Below are 14,475 nucleotides of genomic sequence, written 5' to 3'. Positions count from 1 at the left end.
ATTCTTTACTGAGATGTTTTCAAATGAATTTTATCTTTTACTCAGTAAACATATATCATCCAAACGTTCATCATTCAATTCAAATTTAAACGTGAGGTTGTTACCAAGATCGTTGGGAAATTTGTTGGATTATGACCGTTGGTATGATGTATATAAACTTGAGTGTGGTTTCGGTTTTGACAACAAGGAGAACACACCAAGCTTTCTGAAATACAACTCTTCACATTGCTAAATCTTTTGTTGAGCTCTAGTACTTATATTTGCATATATATATCTATATTGAGAGTTCATAGTTTCGGTTGTATTACACTTATTCATTGTATTGTTCAAGGTGTAATGTTTTGTTGCTGTGTATCGAGCTTGTGAAACAAGGGAACAAGGGGACTAGTTAGCTTGGAGAATATACTTGGGAAGTATAGGTCTTGGTAGGCTTTTGGTTCGTGGTTCAGGGGTTTCAGCAAGCTGATAACAGGAACAAGGGAGAAAGGGAGTTATATTATTGAATCTTGTAATCGTTGATATTATTGATTAATAATATAATCTCTTACCAGTTGGTAGGGGACCAGGACGTAGACCATTAGGGTTAGGGGTCGAACCTGGCTAAAATTCTTGGTGTTGTTAGCATACTGCTTTACATTATCTGCATTGCATTTATCTTATTAGCAGGCTAACAGTTTACTCTGAAAATTAACAGCAGGCTGTCATTGACAGATTAATTATTTGGTAACTTATAAAAATCGGGTATATTAGCCATAACACCTATTCACCCCCCTTCTAGGTGTGTAATTTCAGAAATTGACGATGGTACATGTATAGATCCTTGCTCTGTGTTCACCATCTTTTTCAAAAACTCCGTTTAAGCTATCTACCACAAATGCAATTTCCGAAAGGCTTTATCGATTAAATTCGACTTCACTTTTTTATTTTAAGTAATAAGCACAGCTATTTTGATTAAGCTTTGTATCGATGTAAAGTGTTTATGTATCCTAAAGTATTTTTGATAATCAATTCGAAATATAATTCTTGGTCACAACTTCAAATAATATTTATAGGATGTGTAATAATCGTAGTCTCGGTATAGGTTTAGGTTTTCACAAAGAAAATCACTCCGTTTCCTGGTTGGCGTTTTTATTCGGCGAGAGCAATTTGCTCGACCAGAATAGTTATGCTCGATCGAGTTGACCTGTCTAACATCTTGGTCGGGGTTTTGGTCGGCTTGATCTCATTTTTGTTGACCTGACTTGGTTGACTTGGCTATAGAGCTTGTAACACCTTTTTGGTAGGCCGTAGATCCTTTCAAGGGATTGTGCTTCGGCATTTTGGTTTTTGAAACCAAAAACTTGTCCTCTGGAACAATTTTTGTGGGCTTCAAAGGTCTTTGCGAGGCTCACTCGGTATTTTGGCTCTGAAAAACTTGATTCATGATTGAGGAAGCTTTTGAGTAGCCTCATGAGATCTAAACCCCCTTCCTTGAGTGTATTATTGCCCTTTGTTTTAACAATGTGAATCTTGATTTCAAGAACCAAATTATTGGTTTGAGGGTTTTGCTAATAAAAACTAAACCTTTAGAACAAACTCTCTTTCGAATATACATTTTTTCGGCTTAAAGTCAAATATGATTAAAAATCTAGGTGTTTAAGCCCCCAAACAGACTCTAAGGGGTCATTTGTTAAAATGGTGAATGAGAGAAAATGAACTGCATCATTCTTTTTTAACTGTTCATATTGTTTGTTTTACACTTCAAAAATATGGACGAGCAAAAAAACCCTCCAGAAGACAGTTCCTTCAAACCTTTGGTGAATAGTTCACACTGTCATACATCAGTATAACATAGTCATATGTTATCAACATGCGTTGATTTTTTTTAAAAAAACAAATTTAATGTTAAATAATATGTTTTAAGTCAAACTTCTAATCTATTAACAAATATCTAATACATATATATCATTACATATATATATATATATATACATATATATATATATATATATAAAGTTCCTAATATTATTAAATAAAACGTTTTAAGTCAAAATTCTAATCTATTAACAAATATTTAATAATATAAATATATATCATCAATCTCGTATAAATATATATTGAGGTTGTAAAAATCGGAAATCGGTCCAACTCGGTTTGGTTTCGGAAAAATGAGTACTCGGAACTCGGGAGAGTACTCGGAATGAGTTATCGGATAACTAATCGGGTATTTTTTTAATTAATTTTTTCTCTCATATATAGTTATATATTGATTAATTATAAAACTATCTAATAATATTAATATTGTAATAACACACTTGAAATAATGAAGTTCAAATAAAATTTACTTGTTTGATAGTTTTTGACATAATAATCATTCACAAGTTTTAATGATAAAACACGTATACTTTTTAATTAATGTCAATATTTTGCAAAAAAAAAAGACCAAAACATATATAAATTTACGTTTAGTCTCTTTTGAAATAATTTTCAAATAAAACAATAAAAAATTGATAAGTCAAACTCGAATTTGACCTCGAGTACTCGGAGTCAAACCGAGTTTTGACCGATTTTTTAATAAATCGGTTTTGAACCCAATTACTCGGAACTCGGATCGGACGGGGGGTTAAAAACGAGTACTCGGAATGAGTACTCGGCCGACTCGGTGATTTTTAGAACACTATTTATTATATATATATAAAGTTCATAATATTATAAATTCAATAAATTTATTAAAAGAATCAATAAATTTGAAATTTTATTTACTTAAATAAATTTAGCCATCCAGAAAATTGGTTTCAAATTTAACAAACAAACTATAATTCACTCATTCACAATATTTTTTTATTTTTTTTTGAATAAAACTCGTTCACAATATTATTCATCCAAAATTCTCATTCATTCAAAAATTATGATTCATATTTAACAAATGACTCTTAAATCATGTTGTCATAAGTCATACGCTTAGTCAAAACAATACTATAACAAAATTAAAATGTCGGGATTATAATATTGAAAACCTAACGTATGAGTACAAGAACTAAAATCGATTAAAAATCTAAATAATTTACATTGAGGGGTTTTCAAAAATTTCAAAATAGATATAACCGGATGCAATTTCGGTTAATTGGGCCGTAGGGATTGTGAGTATGGTTGCAACGGATTGCATTAAATATATTTGTAAATATTTTCAAAAGTTTGGTATTTTTGTAAATTATTTTTTATAGAAAAATATAGCATTTTTACAAAAAAAATATTTTGGACTTGGGTATTTATGAAAAAACCCCTATATATTAATAATTTAAATATATGAATCATAATTTTAAATATTTTATATCAACTTTCGCACAGGATTAAAAATCAGTATATATAACGAAAGAAAAGGATATATTATAAGCAACAGTAGAAAAAAAGGAAAGATCGTTTGGCTTTCTGCTATAAAATTAAGAACACACAAATAAACGAAGCAAAACACATTCGAAAATTGACAAATCAAATAAACCTTGATAAATAATTAAAATCTGCGAGTCTCAATAATTTCAAACTCTGTCTATTAAACTATTAATAAAAAATTTCAGTCCGCCTCCGCCATACATTTGATCTGTATAACCACCAAATTATTTTTATTACCGAACAGACGAACACACATGATACCAGAAAAAAAAAATATTTATACAGTATCATACCCTATTCATTTATTTTCAGTCTGTTTTTCTTGATATATCTACTACGCTAGATTTTCTAGATACAGTATCTGAGTATCATACACCCCATTCGTTTATTTTTATCACAGATACTCATTTTATCACAGAATATATTTATACAGTAATCGATAGTCATCCATTTTAAACAACCGCAGAGCACAAAGCTTCAAGGCCCAGAAGATGATCAGACATTGCTAAAGTTTCAATACATAGCAGTTTCAGAAGAAGTTGTAAAGTAATTCAGGTCCTGCTGAAAGTATATAATGATTCCAGTAATTAATATTCATCGCCTTTATTTGTATTTACATTCTACCTTGGCTAAAAGAATTGTTTATAGGATAGATCTTGATTGTACATTTGTACTCTGGCCAAAAGTTATACATTCCCTGCTAAGTTTTGAAGATATATAGTCTTTCTAATTTTTTGTATTTTTCTCGACAAAACTGAAACATTGTAAAAAATGGAAAATGCATGTGAACTACGTTTAAAACACTTTCATCTGCGACTTGTATATGAAAAGGGCTCAGAAATGTCGTTAAGCTTAAGTTTTCAGAAAGTGACTCAGGAAATGGGTTTAAGATATTTAGACATTAAAAATCTGGAAAATGTAGCTTCGGGATCACACATATCAGCAAGCCTAAATAATACATCTGACTTACCAAAGAAAATGACTCCATAAGCATGAAATAATGCAAAACATTAGGCTCATAAAAGATATTATTTAGACTTTAAAAATCTGGAAAATGTAACTTCCAAATCACACATATCAGCAAGCCTAAATAATATATTGACTTACCATTGAAAATGACACCATAAGCATGAAAGAATGCAAAACATTAGGCTCATAAACATTACACTACACGATATGATAGCCACCTACTGCTGACACAGAAGCTTCATGTTCCTACAACATTTCAATGTCGGAGTGCATACGTACATATATGTATAGGTGTGTTGCATATAAATGGGATATTGTATCTGCTTATATGGGATATTATATCTGCTTAAAGCTCTAAATCACCATCTCTTCTAGGACCTTTGATACATTCTTTACGAAATACTGAAATAGTTCCGGGGGCGGTGCATAGTTGAATTTTACATGATTGCTCTTTATGGCCTCCTGACAAGAATCTAATGGCAAGAAAAAGATGGGCATTTTTAGTTGTTCTATGGATGACTTTACAGATTAGCCTAGCTGATACACGCAAACGGGGGATTTCTATACTACTTTCCATACCTTTTTCAAGTTCTTATGATAACACTAAGCAAAATAATGGAAGAGAGGGACATAGTGTTCCACCTCTATCCCCTAAGGCTGAGCATGCAGTGACAGTTCATGAAGAATATGCATATAGCTTATCTCATCCACCTGATGAGATGGCTGCAGTGAAGTTGGGTAGTTGCAATGTTGGTTGTGGTTATGAAGTTGGTTGGGGAGGGGAATTTGGGGGTAGAGGCCGAGGTGGATATTGGGGTGGAGGCGGCAGAGGCGGAGGCGGGGGCGGCGGTGGGGGTGGGGGTGGGGGTGGGGGTGGGGGTGGGGGGGGAGGTGCGGGTGGATTTGGAGGTGGGGGTGGAGGTGGAGGCGGAGGGGGAGGCGGGGGAGGTGGATTTGGGGGTGGCGGTGGAGGCGGCGGAGGAGGTGCGGGTGGATTTGGGGTTGGGGGCGGGGGCTGGGGCGGCGGCGGAGGTGGAGGCGGTGGAGGAGGTGCGGGTGGATTTGGGGGTGGCGGCGGAGGTGGGGGTGGAGGAGGTGCAGGTGGATTTGGGGGCGGGGGCGGGGGCGGGGGCGGGGGTGGCGGGGGAGGTAAATTTGGGGGTGGAGGAGGTGGCGGCGGCGGAGGTGGAGGAGGTGGCGGCGAAGGTGGATTTGGAGGTGCAAGCAGTGTGGGAGGTGGACTCGGTGGAGGAGGTGTAGGCGGCGGAGGTGGGGGTGGAGGCGGTGGAGGAGGTGCGGGTGGATTTGGGGGCGGAGGTGGTGGAGGAGGTGCAGGTGGATTTGGGGGCGGGGGCGGAGGCGGCGAGGGAGGTGGATTTGGGGGTGGACGAGGTGGCGGCGGCGGAGGTGGAGGAAGTGGCGGCGAAGGTGGATTTGGAGGTGCAAGCACTGTTGGAGGTGGATTTGGGGGTGGCGCAGATGGCGGCGGCGGAGGTGGCGGCAACAGCGACGGTGGAGGAGGTGGCGGCGAAGGTGGATTTGGAGGTGCAAGCAGTGTGGGAGGTGGACTCAGTGGAGGAGGTGGCGAAGGCGGATTTGGAGGTGTAGGCGGCGGAGGTGGGGGTGGAGGCGGTGGAGGAGGTGCGGGTGGATTTGGGGGGGGCGGCGGAGGTGGGGGTGGAGGCGGTGCGGGTGGATTTGGGGGCGGAGGTGGAGGTGGAGGTGGCGGCGGCGAAGGTGAATTTGGGGGTGGAGGAGGTGGCGGCGAAGGTGGATTTGGAGGTGCAAGCAGTGTAGGAGGTGGATTTGGGGGTGGAGGAGATGGCGGTGGCCGAGGTGGTGAAGGCGGATTTGGAGGTGTAGGCGGCGTGGAAGGTGGATTTCGTGGTAGCAGTGAGGGAGGTGGAGTCGGAGGCGGAGACGGCGGTGGAGGTGGACTTGGTGGCGGCGGCGGCGGTGGACTTGGGGGTGGTGGAGGCGGCCGCGGAGGGGGAGGTGGAGTTGGGAGTGACGGCGGCGGCAGTGGGAGCGGGGGAGGCGGATTTAGTGGTGGCGGCGGCGCAAGAGGAGCTGGCGGAGGAGGTGGGGGTGTTATTCCACCAACTAATAAGTTCCCATTTCCCATGTTCCCAAGGTTTCCCTTTTATTGGTGGTGGAAACCACCACCTCCAAAAATCAATTCTCCTCCAGGATATGCTAATTTGGTTGAAGATACACATACTATCAAGGATGCTTCTCACAGAATAAGAACAAATGCACTACCTTCCCATAAACCATAATCGGAGATATGAAAATGACAATATACATATAGGGATTCCAGCTATAGCGCCACAAAGTAATTAGATATGCCAATCTCTCCATCTTCCTGACCAGTTTAACTTGTACACACTATTAGTTTAGTTTTGGGTCACTAATTAGCTTGTCAATGTGCAGAAGATCTTTATTCATAGCAACACAAGTCTCATATGATACAAAGATTTACAGCAGACCTTTCTTTTGGACTTATGGCAAAATTGATTCTTAATTTGAGATACAAACCTCTTAGCCAGCTACTTCTGTCATTTCTTGTAATCAGTATCCCATTCTTCATCAACATTCACACCTGTGACAAAGTCCACTGGTCATCATTGGTGAGAAGTGTTGTTTAAGCATCCAGAAGATGCAAAAGATATCTTCCGCTACAGATTGACCTGATTCCTGTAGTTCAAACAAAATCACAGTACTCAAGAATTCGAATATTAAAGAATAATACGAGCTTAACCCACATCATTCCTGACATAAGTTAAATGCAGTCAAATTTAAATTATCATAACGGGAAAAAAAAAAAAAACAATTGTGGTACCTTAAAAGTGTACAAGTTTCATCTTATGTGACAGTCATATAATTGCCACATCCTAACTGAAATATAGTCAGTCCAATCTCCGTGACAGTAAAACCTAAACAATTTCCCAAATTTTACATTTGGCCTCCACACTAGAGGAATGCCCAGATTCAACAGTGAATTTGCTATTAATTTAGCACTACAGCCATCATAGTCTTGGTACTCAACTATCAGCTGGATAAATGAGACAAAACAAAACTTTGTACATGTTTAAATACAAAGTTTGTATACTATCATACAATATATTAAACAGTCATTTTATGTGAGCAACAGTACAACCATAATTCATCGGACTCTCCTGTTCAAACTTTTCAACGCGGGGATGTTTTCCCAATATTTCAAGTGTGCACTCCTTGATAACCCCAGTGCCCATACCATGTATGATAAAGAGAATTGAATTAGACCCTGTTGCACCAATTGCCAACTTAAGTTGGCGAGATGCTTCATCCACCCGCATTCCCCGCAAGTCAACAGTATTTTTAGATGTCTGTATCACTGGTCCATAAGAAACTACCTCATCACTATTGTCCTTTGGAAAATTTCTTGAGCTTCTGCTTCGCTGACCCTGCAGTGTCGAGATAAAATAATTGTCATCAGCTTATCCAATATTTGGTTCCATCTCAATTGCATGCTTGCTAATATATGTTTGAAATAAGGATAGACAAACTTATGAATACATTTTAATCTGAGATATCGTGATCTCAGATTGCTCTTGTCCAAATTGAAACAACTACTTATAATTTAAAATGATATTCCGTATATCATAATAATATAGATAATAAAATTTAATGACTGGCAACCATGAGCCAACCAGGGCTTGATTGGGTAGTATTACAAGACCAGTTTATTGTTCATTAATTTGTGTTTGCTTTATTTCGTGGAATAATCACTTGGCATGCTGGCAATTGACACAAGTTCGATGCCCTGCATCATTTCTTTTATCCTGTACCCTAGCCAACTCTTTCTTATAAAATTAATTCTTCATCTATTTAATGTTCATTTTACTTATTTATAAAAAATTATTAATAATCAGTTTTTCTATTTTAATTTACATCAGCCAATCGCTGACATCACTGATATATAGAAAGGAACACTCAGCCAATCACTGACATCAAATAATTATCGTAATCATCACTGACATCAGTCAATCTTAACAAATAAGTATGTATTTACATATAGAAAGGAACACTCGTCAAAACTTTCAAAGTTCAATGTATATATGTTGGTCAGGCTGTTATTTTCAGTTCATACACTAAAGATCAATATCAATGCAACAGAAAATGGCAAGAAACATATAAGAATTTATAGCCCCATTTTGACATACCGTCTTTTTCATGTGCGGTGCAGAATTTCTTGTAGCATCTTTAACACTTGGAGGGGGTAGGCATATACTGCTAATATCCACACGGACCTTCATCTTACCACATTGAACCAGGACTGTTCCATCATCTTCATCTACTTCAACTACGGTGGCAAACTTATATCCCAATCCCTTCACATTAACTTTCTCTCCTATCTGTGGCATATATGAACTGGCAGGTGTTCCTCCAATAGGGAAAACTTTAGTCCTGCGGTAAGCTTCAACAACAGATGCAACTGCAGATTCTGATTGTTTAAGCAGTGAGTTAAACTCATCAGTACGAGCATTCCTGAGCTGTTTTTCAAATTCATTTACTATATCTTCTATTTGGGAAATTCCAGATCTAATCTCTATCCGGATCAGTTGGGTCTCAGTAGCCTTAATAAGTTCCTCGCGTTGAGCAAGATCTACTGCCTCCTCTTGAATCTTCATAGCAATAAAAAATAACGATTAGTTAAAAAAGTAACAGGACAAGTACAAGCAGTCCTCAGTTACTATAAATATAGCCAGGAGAAACCTAGCAAGCCTCCAATGTTGCATTGATGAACAAATTCAAGTATTTATGATTCATAGAAATATAAAACCAAGAGCCTCTCATTCAAGGATCATGCAGTGACATTCCACCTTCTCAGCCAAAAGTAGGATACAGATAGTTAGATACTTAAACCCCAATCAAAGGACTAAGAAAAAGGCTTGCATTATGTTGGTGGCTTGGTGCATATGTAACCCCTACAGCGGAAAAAAATATTGATCATTAAAAACACACACGCATCCGCACCCGCCTAATTTTGACAAGGTTCAAACCCTCGATACTGTAAAGGGAGCAAGGGACATACATTGGACCAAGAGGCGGTTAGCTGCACATATATTTAAACGATATGCTAGATAGTAAGCATGAATATTTGTTCAGGACATGTTGTAATCACCTTTATGAACATACCTCATTGTATAGATGCATGACGTCTCTATAAAGAGATGCAGCCCTTCCTGCCTGAGCTTCCAATCTGCTTCTCTCTTCCATTAGTGACTGATAAAGCAACCCTTTCCGCTTCTGCATCTTATCTGGCATCAACCTCTGTACCCATGCATGTGCACAGCTAATTATCTCTGCATCAAAGCCGATTGATTCAGCAATGCGCAGAGCATTAGATTCACCTGTGCTTCCCCAAATTACACGATATGTTGGTTGTAGAGTCTCCAACGAAAACTCCATTGCTGCATTCTCGAACCGTGAATCAGTCTCCTTCATAAGTGACAGATCGGCATAGTGTGTTGTCACTACGGCTAAACTGACTCTGTCCTTCAGATATTGCAGTATACTGGTAGAAAGAGCAACACCTTCTGAAGGATCTGTCCCGCTCCCGATTTCATCAATAAGAATCAGTGAATCTTCAGAAACCACTTCCAAAATCTTCCAAAGCCATGAAAGGTGACCGCTAAATGTTGATAGACTTTGTTCCAGAGACTAGATAGGATAGTACATTATAACCAGCTTTAAAGTTTGTACCACAATATTAAACAAAGAGTAAAAAGGGAAGGGAAAACACACACACACACACACACACACACATATATATGAGAATAGTGAAGTGTGGGAATAATGTACTACCTGGTGATCTCCGATATCAGCAAGAATAAGATCAAACCACAGGAGTGATGGATTTTTTTTAGCAGGTAAATACATGCCAGCTTTCATCATAATAGATGCCAGGCCTAAAGTTTTTAATGATGCAGTTTTGCCACCAGTGTTTGGCCCTGAAATTACAATCACTCTTGTACCACATTTAATCTTGATGTCAATAGGCACAGGAAAATCATAAGGACCAGGAAGTAGTTCAGAGTTCATTGTCCCATTCCTAGAATGTGAAGAATTGGATTCTACAAAATCTGATGAAGCTCTAAAAGAGGCCTCAAGAAGCAAAGGGTGTTGAATACCTTCAATGTTCACTGAAAGGTAGTCAACTCCACCAGATTCAATACATTTCGAAGGCTTTGATACTAAATTTGGACGGACTGCACTTAACCACCGAGCATGAGAAGCTCTTGCCACAGCAAAATCGATTTCCAAAATTCTATCCAACAAATACTTGATCTCTGTCTTTGATTCTGCAATTTGTGATGTCAGCATACTGAAAATAGCTTTTTCCTCAGCCTTTTCATGATTTGAAAGCCTGACTTCCATGTTGTTCAACTCAACTGCCTCTTTCGGTTCCATAAAGTATGTAGCTCCAGAGCTGCTTACGTTGAGAAGTACACCACCCGGCAGCAAATTTCTGTGGGAAGCCCTGACGCCCACACACATTCTGGAACGGCGTGTCGTTACCAGTGGCCTGTCTATACCTCCAGCCTGAAAAATTTGAGATGATACTTGCTTCAGCAGAGATTCTAGATTTTCCATATTACCCTTTCTTTCTGATCTAATGATCTCTAGTTCTTCACTTGCTCTATCTAGAATGACCGAGAACTTACAGTCTATGCAGAAATTTATCTTTTGCTCCAATTCCATGAGGAAGTCGCACTTTTGGAGTATTTCAAGCACAGGGGTGTACCTGTTCGAGTAATACAGAAACGCGATGCAGTGAGACTTCTCTTTTGTATAATAAATGGCTCTTTAAAGCAGCAGCTTCAGAGTTCAGTTATTCGATTTTAAGAAAACACTAGCACTTCACTCCAACATAAAAGAATCCGTCAATAACAATTTATTTTTCATTGCTGAGAACATGAGAATCCATCAATTCAATGACATAAGCTTCACCATTTCGTGTAAACTGCAAAGCAAATTTGAAGACCTGCTTAGAGGTGCATCTCATAATGCAAAACACTTCAAACAGTTCCTACTTACATCAAGCTTTATAATTTATGAGTGAGCCTTTTGTTAAATCATTTTTAGAGTTGCCTCAATTCTTGGGTTATGAACCACATTAAGCTCCTCTAGAGTACGAGAATGGAATATGATACTTCAACCTAATTGAACACCTTAGGGCCTTCACTAAATTTAAAAAAAAAATTCAACAGAAGGGAATATCCACGACTTATGAATGGAGTAACCACAGTGATTATGTCCATCCACATATAAGGGCGTGCTCAGGCCTTCTAATAGACCCGGCAATTTGGTACACGACACGAAAAGTCAGCTGTTTGGGTTTCAAAATTTTGGTACACGAACACGAAAGTACACGATATAAATATATTTTTAAATAAATATGTATATTTTCATGCAAATATATATATATATATATATATATATATATATAATAGATATACATGTACAAATTTGTACACAGTTGTATACAAATATAAAGATTTAATATATATTTCATAAAATATGTAATTTTAAAATATATTTTAATTAAATTTTATTATTATATTTATATTAAATGTACATGACACGTTTCGAAACGGATATGGGTTTGAGATTAGGTAAACGAATCCCAAATGGTTGGGTATGGGTTTCACCTTCAAGTACACGAAACACAAAAATACATAACACGAAAGTACACGACACCATTGACTGGTCTACCTTCTAAACTTTCAATTAATGTAGTCAGATTTGTTTCAGTATGTTTATATCCATTATCTTGCTATAGCAAGCATAACCATCCACAAGCTACTTAATAAATGACACTTTACTCATTTAGTACTAAACCCTCATGCTAGAATAGAACATAACCAAATTTCGTGAAATATCATAAACAAATGTCCAAGAAATCAGAAATTTGTAAATGCTTCAAAAGGTAATCATAATCATAATTTATTAAATATTCGATGATCCAAAATCTAAACTCAAATATAAATCATAGTAATAAACAATCAAATACAAGCAAACAAGCATTACCCAATGCATATTTACTTGAACAGCAAAACCTCTACCAATTATAGCCTCCTAATTGATCGACAACATTAATCAATCCAATATGAACAATATGTGATATCGAGAATCATTTTATAGAACATCAGAAAAATTCTATACCTTTCATGATTCGACGAAATGTTCTGCAATTGTTCAAACAACTCTCTGGCCGCCTTCAAAGTCCTCCTCACCGTACAAATCTCTCGAATCGAAAGCAACTCCCCGGACACAGAAACATCAACAATCCCCGTCACGTCCTCAATTCCCGAAAAATCCAACGGCACCGGAATCGCCAACGCCGCAGCCGTCTGATCAAGCAACTTCCGGCTCTCGCCGGAGCTCCGGCCGATCGGAATATTCGCGTTCCGAGCGGCGTGTAGGCCCATAGGAGTTGAAGTGAAGGCGGCGAGCTGGCGACAAATTGAAGGCCATTCTAGGGTTTGTAAGGTCTCTTTCTGGAGCGAGTCGGCGAGGGTGACTCGCGGAGTTGAGCAGAGGGAGATTGCGAAGCGGTGAGGAAATCGACGGTGGAGAAGAAAGGGAGGTGATCGGACGGTGGAAATGAGAGGGGCGTGGAGCTCCATCAAGAGCTTCAGGCTTGAAGACAGCCTTATCTGAAATTTAAGTTGGAGGGAAGGTTTACTGCTTTGTACGTTTTCATATTTGTAAAATGTTTTGAGCATTAAGCCATCTACTTATCTACTTGTATCTACTTATATCTATACTATACTATAAAAAGCCAACATAGGTATAATTTGTAGTCGTACAAAATTTTGGTTTGGTACTCTCCTCTAAAACTAAAAGTCTACAACATGTAGATAGCTATTCTATACTATACTATAAAAAGCCAACATAGGTATAATTTGTAGTCGTACAAAATTTTGGTTTGGTACTCTCCTCTAAAACTAAAAGTCTACAACATGTAGATAGCTATTAAACAGTTTCATATACTAAAAACACTCCTTATGTATATTAATATCTTTTTAAATATAGTTTATAATTAGTTGAAAAAGATGAAACTACTGTTAATAACATATATTAATATTAAAAAAAATTTATAGATAAATGTATAACTAATTATAAATATACAATTTTGAATATCTTTTGTCTAAAATACATATAAATAATTAGAGACGCTACTTTTTAATCATAACGTATTCTACTCGAAATTTAACTCTGACGTGTTCTATTTCATTACAAACACGAACCATTACGTAAAATATGAAGATATATGAAATATGAAAATTTTGATTTAAAATTAATTGAATAATAAACTATCACATATTAATATCAGAAAATAATTATAGATAGATAATAAATTGTGAAAGTTAAATTTTCGTTAGAAGATATAATCAGTGGTTAATATAATTTAACTAAAATCCAAATTATTAATACTAAAATACTAATAAAATGGTGTTAAGATTTAAATTATAATTAATAAATTACGAGTTATATAAGCGCCCGTGCTTTGCACGGTTAAAGGCTAGTATATATAATAGCCCAACAGCTTCATGTCAAGCCTCCCTCCTGAGGGAATAAATTACCTAGCTCCAAACCTGAGCCTAACTCCGAACCTAACCTCTTCTCATATATATAAAAAGATGTTATTTATAAGACTCGAACTTGAGACCTCACTGATACAAATGCTTCACTGAAACCACTTGAACTACACAAACAATTGGTTTGTTATTCAAAAGCATTAACCACATACTTTAAAACTTTTGTATTTATATTCGTTTCAATATCTTATTTATTTGAGATAAGTTATTATTTTAGTTAAAACGCGTTTACGAGAACTACTAAAAGAAGATTGTGTGGATATTCTTAATCACTTTCATGAAGTGGTAGTTGTTTTTGAGCGTCGATCTGCGAATAAAGTAGCTCATGTGCTAGCACAAGCCGCTTGTTCTATGACAGATCATATGGAGTGGATAGACATCGCTCCTGAGTTTATCTGTAACCTTTTAAGTGATGATGTTTAATTTATGCAAGTGCTTTTATTCAAAAAAAAAAAAGAATTGAGTTATAAATTGTACTTGGTTAAAT

The 14,475-nt window shown here is 37.3% G+C and overlaps 2 protein-coding genes across 4 annotated transcripts; one reads left to right on the top strand and one right to left on the bottom strand.

Moving 5' to 3' along the window:
- The first annotated feature begins 4,814 nt into the window (after positions 1-4,814).
- On the top strand, positions 4,815-6,617 carry LOC108198227 (glycine-rich cell wall structural protein-like). The gene has a single exon (XM_064083739.1). The coding sequence runs from the start codon at positions 4,815-4,817 to the stop codon at positions 6,615-6,617; it is 1,803 nt and encodes a 600-aa protein (XP_063939809.1).
- Positions 6,618-7,320: 703 nt separating this feature from the next.
- Positions 7,321-13,108, bottom strand: LOC108199653 (uncharacterized). Of its 3 annotated transcripts, none has more exons than XM_017367574.2 (5): positions 12,550-13,105; positions 10,189-11,128; positions 9,520-10,044; positions 8,544-9,005; positions 7,321-7,784 (listed from the first exon to the last, which is right to left on the bottom strand). In XM_017367574.2, exons 1-5 carry the CDS (start codon positions 13,011-13,013, stop codon positions 7,473-7,475), a joined length of 2,703 nt encoding a protein of 900 aa, XP_017223063.1. In that variant the 5' UTR covers positions 13,014-13,105; the 3' UTR covers positions 7,321-7,472. The 3 variants fall into 3 exon arrangements, 2 of the variants coding, with proteins under 2 accessions (XP_017223063.1, XP_017223064.1); XM_017367575.2 differs by having other exon boundaries at positions 10,189-11,347; positions 12,550-12,690; XR_010286338.1 differs by lacking the exon at positions 7,321-7,784 and adding an exon at positions 9,097-9,308 and having other exon boundaries at positions 8,865-9,005; positions 12,550-13,108.
- Between the last annotated feature and the right edge of the window lie 1,367 nt (positions 13,109-14,475).

The sequence above is a fragment of the Daucus carota genome, chromosome 8 (genome assembly GCF_001625215.2).
Source record: "Daucus carota subsp. sativus chromosome 8, DH1 v3.0, whole genome shotgun sequence".
Taxonomy (NCBI): domain Eukaryota; kingdom Viridiplantae; phylum Streptophyta; class Magnoliopsida; order Apiales; family Apiaceae; genus Daucus; species Daucus carota.
Note: the sequence above shows the minus strand (reverse complement) of the source record. Positions and strands in the feature narration are given on the sequence as shown.

Bases quoted from the DNA above. Each gene is read 5' to 3' on its own strand.
- LOC108198227 (XM_064083739.1), top strand. From the start codon at position 4,815: ATGGCAAGAAAAAGATGGGCATTTTTAGTTGTTCTATGGATGACTTTA.
- LOC108199653 (XM_017367574.2), bottom strand. From the start codon at position 13,013: ATGGAGCTCCACGCCCCTCTCATTTCCACCGTCCGATCACCTCCCTTT. The intron at 11,129-12,549 runs GTATAGAATTTT...TTACTCGAACAG, and splicing joins ATTTCGTCGAATCATGAAAG to GTACACCCCTGTGCTTGAAA. The intron at 9,006-9,519 runs GTATGTTCATAA...ATTGCTATGAAG, and splicing joins TCATGCATCTATACAATGAG to ATTCAAGAGGAGGCAGTAGA.